Below are 16487 nucleotides of genomic sequence, written 5' to 3' on the forward strand. Positions count from 1 at the left end.
TTCATTATATTCATAATATATTTTTTAAAAATTAATGAACAAAACAAATCCAGATTACCGATGATAACTTACTTCAATCAAGTATTGGTAAATCCGTATTTCAATCGATTTTTATCTTGATTCAGAAAATCGTTACTTAATTATATTGCAATTAAATCATTAATAATCTAGATACACACATTAAACGTATCAATCTGACACTATTTTTCTTTGAACCAAATACATAAAACCTGGTCTTGCATAAGCGTTTCCAATTCTTCGTGGATTTTTTTTGTATACATCATATTTTTGCTCTCCCGTACGTGCGTTTGTAGTTTTGATTTAGTGTATAGGCGTATTGAAATTAGCCATGGGAAATGAAGGTGGAAAAATCGGTGGCCCAGATGGGGTGTCGAATGGGTGACGACGTCGTCGTCAACAACAACAACTGCATGGCCTGGGAGGGGACGCAGAGAAACTAAATAAACGGGGGGCAGAAAACGCACGGTCGTTACGTAAGGCCCCAGCCCAATAAGACGACTATATAAGCTGGACATAAATGCAATCTGCAAGTGTAGTCCACCGATTTGCATACACACGCATTATAAGATCAAACATTGCAGACCCACTCGTGCGTATAGTATTCTGACATTGCTCTGAAACCCATTAAACCATGACTACTGTCAAGGTAAGTTTTCATTCAAATTGACAATTCTTTATGCTACTCGTTACTATATAATAAATAATGAATACCGTGTTATTCCATCATTTACAATTTAGATATTTCAATTATTGCATTCCATTTATAACCGCAAACTAAAGTGATATTATTTTTTTAATAAAATTACTATAATTAAATTTTCCAAGCAATAAAAATAATTTATTTAACCCATTTTATTGAAACAATTGAAAATATATCAATATATTCAAAGCAAGTATAAATGACATGAGAACATAATATTAGTTTACTACTTATATTGAGTAAATATTAATTTTGTTGCAATTTTATATAATATATATTCTAAATGATTTATTAATTTACCTAGTATTAATACAACTTAACTGATCTTTATAGTTAATTTATACTATATCAAAATTAATTACAAACTAAATTTACACAATAGAGTAGAGAGTAGAGTAGAGTCTTTTCACCTTAATGTTTTATAAACTAACCCAAAATGTAAGATATTCCAAAAAAATGTATGTCATAAGATAGTACAAAATAGGAAATGCACACAGAAGTTACTTTCTTATACACTGAATTTCATTTTTTTTTTTTGATTAGATAAGAGGTACGACACAATTAAGATAAAATTGACACACCTTTGCTTGCATTCAACGACTACCACGTGTTTTCCTTCTGCTTTTCTTTATTCAATTACTTTTTTTTTTCGTTAGTCTTTCGAGCACAACGAGCGTCTCTGTATCCCCAAAACCTACGCAACTTCCTTTCCAGACAACCAAGATAAAACATTAATAAAATAACGAGATTACCGAAAAAAATGTCTATCCATAAAGAAATGAAATGAATGCAAATTTTGTTTATGTGACATTTATTTTATAAATCTGTAATTTAGTAAATTCAGACTGTTTCCTTTCATATTTCGTAATGTTTGAGCATTTATATAACTTTACCTGATTATTGGATTTATTTAGTGAAAGATATTTATGTATTAAATAAGAAAATTGCTTTTATTAAGAATTTGCAATATATTATATGATTAGGATGTATTTTTTTTAAATAATAATTACAAATTTTGATACAAAAACCATAAAATCACAAATTAAAATGATTGCAACAATCTATCTGTAATTAAAATAAATAGATTTAAGATCATTTAAATTAATTGGCAAAACAACTATTAATAACATGTGTATGTATTATATATATGAAAATTATGTTAATACATAATATTTATAAACTATTTGGAATTCATTTGGACTATGAATATCTTCAATTAAATACTTCCTTTCGGTATTATAATTATGATATTGGACTAATATACTTTATGAAAAGAAATGTAGTTTAATTATAATATTAATTAAATCATACGGCGAGAAACGGTAACTTCAAAGTGAGACCCTCCATTAAACGTCGGGGAACTCATTATTAGCATAAGCTTTACAGAGTGATTAAAACTCAATTAGGTGATAGATCGATTCGGAGCGGAGCGTGCTTTTATTAATTATTACGGTTGACAGTAGTTTAATGACATATAACCACTAGGAAGCAATCAAAAGCTATTATTTCCAATATTGATGATATTGATTTGTCATTTTTTATTTCAGATTTTAATTTTGTTGGTGATTTTGGGAGTGGTCAGCTCTAGTCCGATCCAGGTAGGCGTCTATCATCAGCCTACTGTTGCTTTGGCACATGCACCAATCGTGAAAACAATCGAATACCAAGCGCCACCGAAGTATGCTTTTTCGTATGGAGTTAAGGTAAGTCTATTATGGTAGCATAAACTAACAAACAGACTGATACGTGTGCATTTAGGATCCGGTCACTGGTGATAGCAAGGAGCAACAAGAAACTAGGGATGGAGACGTGGTGCACGGTAGCTACAGTTTGGTAGAACCCGACGGCAGCAAGAGAATTGTCGAATACACTGCCGATGATGTGAACGGCTTCAACGCTGTCGTCCATAAGGAACAGCTTCACCACGTTTCCAAAGTTGCTCTCGCCCATGCACCCTTAACAGTCGCCCATGCCCCGTTGGCTCTGGCCCACGCTCCCTTAACAGTTGCCCATGCACCATTTGCTGTGGCTCACGCGCCGGTAACCATAGCTCACGCACCAGCATTTTCTGTAGCTCATGCACCTGTGACCATTGCTCATGCACCACTTTCAACTGCATACCACGTAGCTCACGCACCTGCCGCCGCCTACTCGATCATTCATTAGGATCACTTACTATCGACCGTGCCATTCAAAATAATTGTAAATACCATATCTATCTATATATATTATTCACTATAACACAAGTCTTCTATGTATTACGATATATCACTGTATTCACCCAATGTAATCATTTATTTATTGAAATAATAATGAATATTTTCTGAACTTATCGTTTTAACTACGTCTATTTTTTTTTGTTTCCATCCAAACGTTTCGTGGGATGGCACGACAATGCTCCATCCCACACATACAAAGATTGGCCGTATCGAAACAGCGTAACGAAATGTAAAATAGCCAAAAGAAAAACTGTCTTTTTTAATAGTTCAAGGTTACAAATTCCAAATTTACGTACACAAAAATAACATATCCTGTTTTTATTTGTCAATAAGTAATTTACATACAATTTTACATATATATGGCAACAACGAATGAACAATGAATTATAATTAAATAATTAAAATATTTAAATAACAAATTCAAAATACTAACTTGGAAATCATTTAATTGAAACTATATATAAGCAATTGAGACATAACAAATGAAATAAAATTAGACTACAAATATATTACAAACATATATTTAACTTAATTTTTATGTTTGTAATTATAGATTCACTGGTAGGTTTTTAAATTAAAAAAGTAACGAATGGGTAAAAATTATTGATTTAGAAATAATTTATTGCGATGTTATTGGATGATCGACATTTCCCAATAACACAGTAGATTAGATTATACATAATCCAAACGTTTGTATCTTGCATTATTATAGTTTACTTAGTTAGGATCATTTTTAAAGCAAAAATTAATATGATTTTTAAACTACTTTTCGATATGCGAACGTTTATATTTTTACAATTTCTTATGTATATAAAAAATGCATATATTTGAAGAATTTACATTGTTTTTAATAACGATAATTATTTGAAATTTGTTTCATAGTAGTTCACTCCCAAAAACAGTATTATTACAGAAGTTTTCAAATGTTTTCATTACAGTTTTATAATTTAAATAAATGTCACAACAATACTGCGTAATAAGTAAAGTTTACAACAAAGTCGTTTCAACGAGAAATGTATTTAAATATATTATTTCTTTATTTCAAATTTTTTATGTTAAATTATATGCTGCGTATTCTTGATTAAATTATATCAGAATTAATTTGAAGCTAAATTAAATGTAAATTGATTTTTTCGCATATTAAATGTCAATATTTTTCGTTGCATTAATTAAAATATATTTTGCAAGCTAGAATAATGCGGGTAGTTATATCGTTACTTTCTTATAGGAAGGTAATTGCAGATAATAAGTATTTATTATTTCCGTTTTTTTTTTCCTGTAATTTCGAGCAATCTTGCGAGGAAAGGGCATTAAACCACTGCTACTACGATTACCATCGTATCCCCCCATTTTCACCACATGCACACGCAGTCTGAGAACGTCAAAGTATGTGCCAGGCAGGAAAAGATATCGAAGTCGTAAAGCAATTTTGCCGCGAAGAATATTTTCACTCGAGATATAAATCTTTTCCGTTCCCCCCCATTCGTGATTCGTGGGCCGCAATTGTTGAAATGTAATTTCGCGCTTTCCGCGTGGGCATTCGTAACATGTAAAATTGCCATAAATACATTTTATTGGCGTCCCCATCCCTGGACTAATCGTAGCCTAGTTCTGTAATGGAATTTATTTGTTCCCGGTGTGAAGTTTATTCGTTGAAAATTAATAGAGTTTAAACACACGGGAAGATCAAAAAGTATTATAAAATCAATATAATCGAAGAATTGGTAACAAATTTACAATATACCAAACAGTGTAAAACGAAGCCTCATATAACAGATAGTAAATAGAAAATTTTAAAGCTCTTTTTAGACTTCGTGTAGACTGCGTTATATCGAATCAGCATTATTGAAGGAAGCGCTAAACGAGGTATTACTGTATAAAAGCTGAATTATATAAAATTAATGTTGAGTCTAAATTGAAACCATTTTTTTTTAAGATCAATGGAATTGAAATAAACGACAGATGATTAAAGTTGATCATGCGCTTTATTTAAATATCTCGCGTTTGAACAAAGTCATTCAAAAGTATATTTGAAAGCCCTTTTCTTTTGCATGTTTAAGTGTAATAACTTTTTTAGCGTTGTTTCGTAACTATTGATTTAATATGAACCCATCACTACACACCCAAGAGTAAAGAACAGTTAAAACAGCACACGGTAAAGTAGCTCCAATGAAGGCAAAAACGATTTCATCATCCGGATAGATTATGGTTACTACGTTTGAATGGATTCTCGTAGAAAATTTCATTATAATATAAATTCTTGGAAAAATCGATGAAAAACGACTGAAGTTTCCATATTCAAATATGAAATAGAAATAGCTGGATGGAATTATTTTCTATCAAAAATATCTTGAATATCGTAGATGTCCCTAGAAATTTGAAAAGCAAATATATTATTCCTTCCTCAGTTGTAAAATAAATATGTTTTGTCCTAATATATTCAGGTTCAAACTTAATGAGTCAAAGTATTAATATTATATAAAGTAGTATAAATGTACTTCAGAAAATGCAATTGAATTTGTATTTATTGTAAAAATGACACATTTTATTGATCAAATACTAGCTAACTTATTGACGGCTGTAGCTGAATGCATCCGAGCGTGGAAAAAGTGCAGACCTTTTTCGAGGAGAGAGCACTTTGCCAGAAAGAGAGATTTACGTAAATCTTATATAAGTCTATTTTAGTCGTCTGAGGAGGACATTTCCTCCGAGATTATATATATATATGTGTGTGTGTCAGGCATATGCTGTATGGCAAACAAATAAATAAGTGAAACACGGCACACGTCAACGACGCAAGGACAAAAGCAAGGATACGTAAATAAATAAATCAATTTCCCTGTGCTGCAGGCAAATCGTGAAAAGGAAGCGACTGATCGAAATCCTATGCTCCTGGCGAGAGATAAATGTTTGAAGCGCTTATCAATATGCGAGTAAATAGTGCAGTATTTGAACGGATGAATCATATCTCTTTAGGAATTATCTGTGATGTAGCTTTGGCGCCTGTTGCCTATCGCAAGAGATTTGTTGCAATACATGCTATTATCATACGCACATGTCGAATGATTAATAGCATTAATAAGATCAAGCCTTTATGACCTTTTATAAAGTGTTAATGTTGTGTTTATAACGTGTAGCAATAAAAAAGTTATAACTAGAAACATTAAATAATTATGTACAACAAAAATCAGTTACGTATTAGTAATAATCTCTTACTTACACAATAAATAATTGCCTTCAACAACAAACGTTTTATTAACATTAATCCAATGTATTTATTTGAACTATTGACATTTAAGTGAAAGCCATTTTAAATTAAAATTATATCATTACGATGAGTACATAATATGAATCATAGATAATTGTAACTCTTAATTTTCACAATAATTATTGTAATATATTAAATTATTCCATGTCAATTACTACTTGATACTTGCCAAGTAGAAATTACTTGCATTGTTACTCATGGTTATTACCTGGAAAATATCGCGTATTAAAAAATCTCTAATTATAATTATGCGAGCAAGACATAATTACAGTGAAAAAAAGAACAATGATATAATTTCTTCAAGATTTCATCTGGTCTATTCACAAGTAAAAATATAGTGTAAATTATTTTTAATGACTTAAATAAATCTAATCTAATTTTAAAATTAACAATTAACCTTATTAAATAAAAATTTACTAATTTGTTTATAACTAGGAATGTGCTTTAATAAGTTTTATCTTTATTACATTTAACAAACAGTTAACTTTTACTGTTGTCTCAATTATTTTCAAAATAATTACGATTTCATTCATGGCATGGATTGTAGTATTCAGTTTACGTTTACTATTTTGGAATGAGTTCAAAACTGTTTGTGCGGATTGTTTGGATGGATTTCTTGCAAGACTCGGACTGTTTATGCGATTTTTACCTGCATATTCAACGGATCTTCCCCCTCAAGTAAATCTCATTCATGGATGTGCTTTAGAAAGAGACAGTACAAATGCAAGGATACAAATGTAGAGTGAGAGAGTTATATAAACAGACGATTTTTGCAAGTTTATAGTACACACATCCCTATGGGACCATAAATTAACTACTCGACATTTATAGGTCAGCAGTAAAAAAAGCATCAAATTTGTTTCGCTTTAGATTTTTGTTTACATTAAATCAGTTAATAAGATTTAACTTTAACAGCAGTCAATTTAATACTATTTTGTAGAGAATATAAACTTATCACATCACAATAATAATGTATTTATAATTTCAATATTTGATAATTATAACAAATTGTATGTCATTATTTTCACTGTAAAATATTTAAAATTTTAAAAAGTCTACCAAATATAAAAAAAAATTGAACTAACAAAATGTGATTTGATACTAATACTTGATCGTTAATATTATAAAAAATATTCAAATATTTCATAATGAGCAGTTACTTTACAAAAAAAATAATTTATGTTTACATTGAACTTAACGGTAATGTCATCATTGTTTAAGAAATGTATTTGTAACTATTGGGTTCTCATTGGCAATGTTATAACAATGATTTTCATTTCACATTCACAAAAATATCAACTAGTTTAAATTTTCGCATTCATCATAGTTTCCATTGGTAAATTCATTTTTTGTTATAATTTTGAAGTTTTTATTTTAAATAATTTTCATACAGATATTAGTTACTTTTTTCGTGGCTTTAGAATTTTATTAACTCTGTGAGGAGCCAGAAATTCTTAAATTATTGACCCAACAAAGTTTTAGACAACTGAATCAGCCAACTTCGTCAGCTGTATCAATATCCTATCAAAACTCATCCCTTGATATATCAACAAAATTAAATGGAAATTCCTCTTTCCTGTACATTTTATATAAAACTATAATACTGTCCTACTAGGCATGTTCAAAAGGTGTACTATCAAAGAGTTAACACAAGAAACTTTCCCCAAAAAAAATTGTTAACTTGAAAACCAATTTAAAATATAATCTCAATCTATTTGCATATTTTAAAGCAATGATAGATAGATTTATGCATAGACAGATTTATAATTTCTGTATGTTTCAGAACGAACGGAACGATTTATCGACTTCGGAAATAAATCGTAATTATTTATTGCTATTAAGGCACTGGAATATACTACACACGTAATAACCGCCTGATTCATTATGCATTCATTGTCTCCGTCATCGAATTACATAAGTTCGCAAGTGCGCGATTGTCATTCCAACTAAGCCGTTTGAAATGCATGCACATGTATATTCAAAATATGCGAAGAAGTATTTACGCGCAATAAGCCATCCGCATTATTTACCGAAAACAGCTGCGAGATAAATCAGCGCATTCCATTTATGCACTGGGAATGCTTGAAATAAGAGTTAATATGCGACAATGAAACACGTAATGAAATATAATGTACTTATTCCAGTTCGAAGCCCTTAATTATATAGCTTCGAAGCTTGCATCATCAGTTAATAAAGAGCTAAATGTCACAATTAGCATAATTTTATAATATTAACGCAAACGACTTCTAATCGACGAGAATACGTAATTATGAACGCTATTAATAGCAGTTACGCGATGTTTTTTTTTTTCGCTAAAGGTTGCAATTAATGATATAGATAAATCTTTTAACTTTGGTCGAAGTCGAATTCTAATCAATTTTTGAAGGAAGAAAAAGAAATCCATATAATTAATCTAATTTTAGTGGAAAAACAGCGTAAATAACTCAATTTTTATTCAGCAAAATTAACATAAATTCTAAAAAAAAAAGTACACTGTTTATTTAAACTCCCCAATTAGTTCAAACACTGAGGGATATTTTCAAAATCGATTACCCGTAAGTATTGTTGTTTATACAATACATTTTAGTTTATTACATTTGGTTTTATAAGTACAAATTCAATTTATTTCATTTCTATAGACTTTATAGTTCATGGTATAGCGAATGGTATTGATTTGTATTCATCATAGTTATTAAAACTTCCTTTTGTCATTTAAATAAACAATACCTCGCTTAGTACGGCTTCGATCAGTTTGGATTCACTATAATCCGGTTTGAAATAGCAAGCAACATTATTTGTTATACATACATTTCCCTCCAATTTCTCTTTTTGTACGTTTTTTTTTTGTATGTTAGTTAATAGATTAGTCCATGGTTTCAAAGATTGATGAAATCCATTTCTGAGGTATTTACAAAATATTTTTGTAAAACTTTTAGAAAAACTTCTTCTTCTAATGAAGACTGTATTGGATATTAATGATAATAATTAATAAATTACTTATTGGAATCTGAAGATATTTCCTTAAAAAAACCATATTTCTGTGAACACTTAAATAAATGTGAAGACCACCGATATAGATTAGATTCGCAAACGCCATCACACTCGAATTAATAACGCGATGTTTCCTGTCGAGCTGTCGATGGTTTCCCTTTTCCTACGAAGCTTTGTTTGTTTGGCCAAAGTTATTTTTGGCAATTCGTGGAGGAGCGCGTCCGGATCGACGGAAAAGGGTGCAATGCCCTGTAAACGGCGAGCGTAAAATATATGGGTCAATCGATGGACGCCGCAGGACAAAGGAATCTTTGCCACATGCTATCAACTGCAAAGACAAGGCGGAAGTCTGAAGGATGATCCGATTTCAATCAGGACGAGACAAGTCATTGCCTCTCCGAAGTCGTTGCCACCCACACGCCCCGACAACTATTATTGTTACGATGCCCGAAAATAAACCCGCATATTACGAAATCGAAACGAGATTGTTTCCGTGAGGAGTGAAATGGATGGGATAATCTTGCATCGACGGAAACAACAAAAAAAACATAATAAAACAAAAAAGGGAAACAAAACGAAAAACGCACACAGACAGAACAAATGTTTGTGGTACGGTCTACTTCCCAGGCCATCGATAATATTTACGCGAGATTGAAACAGAAGGATGCACATAAAACATGCTGCACGCCGCTTCGTCACTACTTTCTACATGAGATATGATGTTGGATTTATATTTAAAATGGACTGGCATTTTCATACAAGCAAATGCAATTAAAACTGCAATCATCATTTTATGCACTTGCCGGCGGATCGTAATTATCATTTTCTTTAATTAGCCAATTAACATTTTATTGTAAGCGCACGGATGGAACGCATAGCTTCCAGCAAATCAGATGGAACAATTCGGTTATTTCCATCTTATACAACACATTCATTTCCATCACATTTCCATTTTAACGAATTAAAACCATTTCATCATCATTTCCACCCTTTAAAGTCAATTTTGTAATGAAATGTTCATATTTAAACTCATTTCAATATAAAATAATTAAGTACATATTTCAGAATTTGATTTTTTTTCTCCAATTATTCATATAATTGTAAAAATATTGTCTTTATTATTGTTTCCTCATCTTTGAAATTTTTAATGTAAATAAATTATGTTAACGGTTAAAATATACCTTAATGGTTATATAAACATGGCAAAATTTCTATATTTATATAAAATTTTATATGTTAAGACAAGATACACTAAGTAATTAAAATAGTAATAATTTAGTAGCAACAAAAACTTCAACAATTGTTATTAAACGATCAATGAACTCAAATATTCATAACATTTGGCATACACTTTTTTTTTCTAACATTCAGAATTTACTGATGAGTTCATACCAATCGAAGTGTGTTGAATAAAGAAATTACACATATATTAGTGTTAAACAGATTGAGTAATAAAAATGTGCTAGATTTCACACGTTTACTGACATAAACTGTGATATTTATATTGATATATTTTTGTGAAAATATTTAACGAGAGCAGAAAAATCAATATAACCTTTGTAATAGATATTTAATTTTTTTAATGTTATTTATTAATATATTATATGTAAGATAAATTATATCATCGCAATATTTTTATTATTTGATGAAAAGAAATAAATTAAAATAATTTACTAAATTAACTTCTAATACAAAATTCTATTTTATGTTAATCAAAATATTTTATTTATTCCAATTTAGAAAAAGAAAATCTTCGAAATAACAATTGTAAGTAATTTAAAATTAATTTGTACTTTAAATAAAAACTGTTTATATTATTTGCTTACAAGATATTTCCATTTGTGGAGAATGAACCGCGCAAATCGAGTACTCACTGTAAGTATAATGTACATTTCTTGCATCGCGGTTTTCACAATCAACAGAAGCAACAAAAAAGTTGAGCTTTGAAGCATTCAGCAACTTGTTTCCAGTAGACGAGTTCATCAATAAAAAAAATAAAATAAAACGATCGCAAGCAAGACTGTGAAAAAGCTTTTAGCAGCGACTAGAAACAGAAACACCACATAAAATGATTGTTTCTATTTACACAAAACATATTGTTGAGAGAAAGAGAGAGTCACAGTTTGTGAACCCATTTTTTTATATAATAAATGTTATGAATATCGAGTCTCTATAAATAAAGTATTGCCCGTGAGCTTGAAAAAGCGACGCAGATAGGAGGAAACTTCAAAAGGCTCCTTCTTCACCAGCAAAGGATAAAAAGTCCATAACAACATTTGTATATGATTTCAAGTGGAAAGGCAAATATACACAATGGTAATTTATAAAAGCGTGACGCGTAAACGTGTTTCGGTCATTCATCCCGGGGTATCGCATTTTAACACAATTACAACTCGAAGCCGTTGTTTCCTTTTACAACGGCGCGTTTTCTTTTTATAGCGAGCAACAATGTGTGTCCCTCTTCCCGAAATGCGATCCGCGGGTGGTGGCTCTACTAAAATTTACGACCACTCCGGCCCAGAAATCCGGGAGAGCTCTGCATGCGAAGAGATTGCACAGATTAAAGGAGGATTAAACGCCTTAAATTCAGTTCAACTTCGTCTCCAAAGTAGTTCCACTTCCGCAAATTGCTTCCTAACCAGATCAATGTTCTTCCTTCAAGAAAACCACTTATTTGCATCGGTGTACGTTCATTACCAACGTCGACCAGGTGGCCAATGTATTAGGTCAAGATACACAGTTGACACTTACCTCTGGCATTGGTTGCAGCATCCGCAATCTTTTGGAATGCTTCCAAATAGGCTGCGACCGCCAAAATCGCTGCTCTGCAAACATACAACACAAATACAATTTTAATAACAATACTCATGACATATTAATTAGGCTTAGTGGAAAATTGTCAAATTTGGACAGGCGACTAACTTCAACTACTTGATTGTAACTTGACCTGTATAGAGAATCGTAACCTCTATATATTTCCTAGACAAGACCAAGTTCCTTAAATTGGACCGGTTCAAGTGTAGGAAAAGTTCAAAGTAATTATTGAACAACAAAACCAAAAAGTTTATATTTTATATGAAATTAAAAACATCATAGGAAACCAGTCTCTTTCATTCGACCGATAATTATGAAACTATTCCACATATTTTTATTCAAATAAACATTAACTTTGTACATCTTGTGTTTTTTCTTTAATTAAAACTATTTAATTCGTCCAAATTCTTCTAAATTTAAGCTGCATTACAGTTTAATTCTATATTCAAGTGCATTCTCACTTACAGGATATGCACATTATTAAGCAAGTTTATGACAGCCCTGATAATTTCTCCAAAACTTACGTTTATTAAAACTTACTAATTAAATTAAGGTATACTTCAAGTTTGCAATATGCAATAAACTATATTATAGTAATAAAGTGGATTACGCAAACTCAGCGTTAATGAAAATTTAGATGCTCAAATTGTAGCAAAAGTTCCGCGCAAAACACGATACATCAAAAACATGCTGTACGGAACATTGTTTCCACGTTAATCACTATAATGGAAAATCAATGTCAGTACATCATGGTTTCTATTAACGGAAGTAATTGGTTGGAAGATTACTTGACCCAATTATTAGAGCTAAGATTAATATATTGGAAATCAATTAAGAAGTAAAAACCACCCGCAGCTGGTGGTGACTATGAGACGATGTTTTATCGACGTCGCAAGTGGAAAGGACGGCTAGAATTAAATTGAAAATCTATTTATTCGGCTCGCAAAGATAATATTATAAGTCTAGATTATAACAAACAAGTCTAGACGGTCGTAATTTGCAAATTTAACAAGACTCACAATTTATCCGCTGAACTGTTAAATATAATCACTAGAACATATTGATTATTCTATAATTAAAACCTGAATTTTAGTCGACGTTAAGCTTAAAATAATTGAAAAATTGACCCAGAAAACCATTGATTCACTATACTCAATGAATTTTGTTATTAATGGATCGTCTAACATTTGAATTCAATTGAAGACTGACTTCCTCCTTCTATAGCGAAAAGAGAAATTGAAAAATGTAAGAAAGGATGCGCGGTTAGGATTGATAAATTGCACTTACTTCAATGTAGAATGTAGTTTGTTGGCTCTGGCTATGAGATCCTCCCACAGTGGCATCCCATTCTGCAACACAAGAGAAAAATGGTCCATGAATAAAGGAAACGCTTTAGGGAAAGAGTCTGAAGGAAAAACGCATAAATCGATCAAAAGCATTACGCTTTTTTGCTCGTGATTCTAAATCCCGGTAGTCGCTCGAGTGTGAAACAGCAGGAGGAGGATATCTCCAGTTTAATAGAGTGTCTAGATAATTCTTATATATTTATTCGTTCGAGTTTATATGCAAAACCCAAGTACAACTTTATATTATAACATGCGGTGCACAGAATAATGACCTTGCCTTGACAGGGAATGTGTACTCTTGGCAAGATCAAGGCTGAGTTTTATTGCAATTGCAAAGCAACCTGCAGTTGTACAAAAGAAGGCAGATGAGCAAGACGAGGAAAAAGCGAACAAGAAACAAAATATATATAAAAAAAAAGAAGAATGAGAAGTCTCTCATAGAATCATACACAATGTGCTAGCTAGACGGAACCGACAGCTGCCTCTGGACTTGATGCCATCGAATCTCTCAAGTGAATGCTCCGACTATTTCCAAGTTCCCTTCCATTTGCTTATACAACACATTTATCGCCAATCATTAACCGATTTATTCTCTTGGAAATGAAATCATCAGTGGTAATATAATTTCATATTATATACAAATACAGGTTCATGTCAACAAGGAAATGATTAAAAAGAGAATTACATAGAAAAAGAAATAAGTTCACATGCTGCTGCCACATTCCCAGTTCAGTTAACTGAGTTTAATGTATTTTCAAACTACTTCGTAGTTACTTTTACTAAAATTATTTATAACATTACTAAAGAAATAAAACATGATTAAATATAATCAAATTATATTATAATGATTTCATTTCGTTATAAAATTAATTTTAATTATTTAATAACAAAATGTAATAGCAATGATTCGTGTTGTTTTTATTTCACACTTTTATGTCTTTAATTAATAAGTTTATATTAACAAGAGAAACTGAAAATAACCAATACTAAATTTATATAACAAATTATATAATAAATCAATTGTGTCTCAATCCTTTTCCATTCATTTCATGTAAGAAATAATTAAAAAAAAATTAAATGGGACAAAAAAAACGTTCTTGAGCAAATGTCAAGAGGAAAGGGTTATACGTATTATTCTTTTTAATTAAGCGTTTGCGTTTCTATTCAGAAGTGGAAAGGAAAACATGTTTCCCCGAGCTAAATTTTATTTTTCATATCTCATCTCTGGCTCTTGAAAGATTCATTGTCAACGGATTTCTGCTGGTGACATGTTGACGATTTATCACTCGAATAAAAACTCATCGATATTTCACTCGCAGATTGCATCTCATACCTAAATCACATTCTGAATGGAAATACGGTTTCGAGTAGCGAAAACAAAATAATTGTATGAAAATATTATTTCCGTTCATTATTTTTAATAATGAATATTTGCAATTTCAATAATACTTTATCATTATTATTATATATTTGTTTATTACAATGTTTATTGGCTATATGTTATTAAATTTAATAAAATACTAGGGTTTTAAAGAATAGTAATCAATACCAAAACGTAGATTAAATTAGCTTATGTATCGGCGTATTGACAATTTAATTTATTTCACTCCAAATATTTATTCCTTCCTGGAAATTATTTTCTGCTATAATTTTATTATAAAGTTTTTATGTTTTTTATGGTTGAATAGATTTGTTGCTAGAATAGATCCTTACTAGTTCAGAATTAGATGAAACAATTGTGAAAGATTTAGTAGCATTATGAATAGACTGAAAAAATATATTTTTTTCTATCAAAGCTTTGCTCATGATAAATACTAATCAATTTTCATATGTCTAAATGTTTCTCTGGAAATATGTTCTTACGGAGTTATCAATCATTCGTATTTATCCTGTAAATGTGTTTGCTACTGTAAGTCATTACTCAAATTGTCTTCATTCTATTGTGACATACGTTAGTTCGTTAAAGCTCACCCTACGCTTTATTTACTACAGATGCTTTAGCTCCATATAGTTTTATTTATGAGTATGTTGATTTGTATCATCTCTATGATTAATTGTTATTTTTTTTATTAATATGTACGAGGGGTCTAACAAAAGTTCGCTAAATTTTATAGATAATTTCCATTTATTTCAAAACATTTGGAGCTTTTCAACTTTTAATTAATGATCTCTACATTGAAACTGAAGACTCTTAATTCAATTTTTTAATTTTCGGAAACAGCCAGTCAGTAGAACAAGATGCTGGGCGAATTTCATTGATGTCAGAGAGCGCAAAAAAGTTGTTGGTTATTCCAGTAGTGTGAGTGGGCGCATGCATGATGGTGATATAAAAAGTAACGAAGAAGTTCCCGTTTTTTCTGGTTTCCCAACAAATTTTTGAAAATTAGTAGTAACCAAGTTTCTACGTACTACTTAGCAGTTACCATCTGACCAGTTTCGAGTGAGATAGCAGCTACCACTTTTACCCTGGTAAAGTAAATCAACATCATCACTTTTGTTGCTGATTTTTGTTGTCTTGGTTTCCAGGTCATATTTATAGAAGATTCATCACCTGTTACGATTCTACTAAATGTGCTTGAATCTACATTTTCAAAATTTTCCAATAAATATTCCGCAAAAGGAACGCTTGTCTTTATTTGGTTGTAATTTAAAAATCGTGGAACCCAACGAGCGGATTTCTTCGTGCAGCCAAAATGATAACTTCATATTTGCGACAAAGCCATGGCATACATATCATTTCCTGTGTCAGTCTTGGATCTACGTTAATTTTTACCTTCACCAGGGCTACATTTGTACTATCGGTCGAAGATTTCGGGCAACCTTCATGAGGCAATAGTCACATTTACTCTATATACATTTTGGCTTGAGTTGACGTCGAAATCCGTAGAGAATGACAAAACAATTTTTTTTCTGTGTTGGTGGTGGAATTATCATTAACAAATTGAGAAACAACTTTTGTTTTTTTTCAGAAACAAATGAATTAACACCAACTCAGCGAACTTTAGTTAGATCCCTCGTATATATATTATTAATCTCTATGTTATATAAGGAATGGACAAAAACAAATTGTAAAGTTTAACCGCGCGTTTTGCGCGATGAACCGAAAAATTAATTTTGAAACATTATGA

General features: G+C 30.8%; 2 protein-coding genes across 9 annotated transcripts in view; one reads left to right on the forward strand and one right to left on the reverse strand.

The window, feature by feature from the left end:
• The window catches only part of LOC108566101 (metastasis suppressor protein 1), a 43127-nt gene that overhangs the window by 11671 nt on the left and 14969 nt on the right, over positions 1–16487 (reverse strand). For all 8 annotated transcript variants that reach the window (XM_017925833.1, XM_017925884.1, XM_017925858.1 and 5 more), the window contains exons 2-3: positions 13301–13362; positions 11951–12024 (exon numbers count right to left, since the gene is read on the reverse strand). In XM_017925833.1, the coding sequence (XP_017781322.1) occupies positions 11951–12024; positions 13301–13362 (136 nt within the window). The remainder of the gene's footprint in view (positions 1–11950; positions 12025–13300; positions 13363–16487) is intronic.
• Positions 438–3000, forward strand: LOC108566146 (larval cuticle protein A2B-like). Its single transcript, XM_017925897.1, has 3 exons — positions 438–667; positions 2269–2424; positions 2480–3000. The coding sequence occupies exons 1-3, from the start codon at positions 653–655 to the stop codon at positions 2885–2887; spliced, it is 579 nt and encodes a 192-aa protein (XP_017781386.1). The 5' UTR covers positions 438–652; the 3' UTR covers positions 2888–3000.

This window comes from Nicrophorus vespilloides, unplaced genomic scaffold (assembly GCF_001412225.1).
Source record: "Nicrophorus vespilloides isolate i.1.1-1 unplaced genomic scaffold, Nicve_v1.0, whole genome shotgun sequence".
NCBI lineage: Eukaryota > Metazoa > Arthropoda > Insecta > Coleoptera > Silphidae > Nicrophorus > Nicrophorus vespilloides.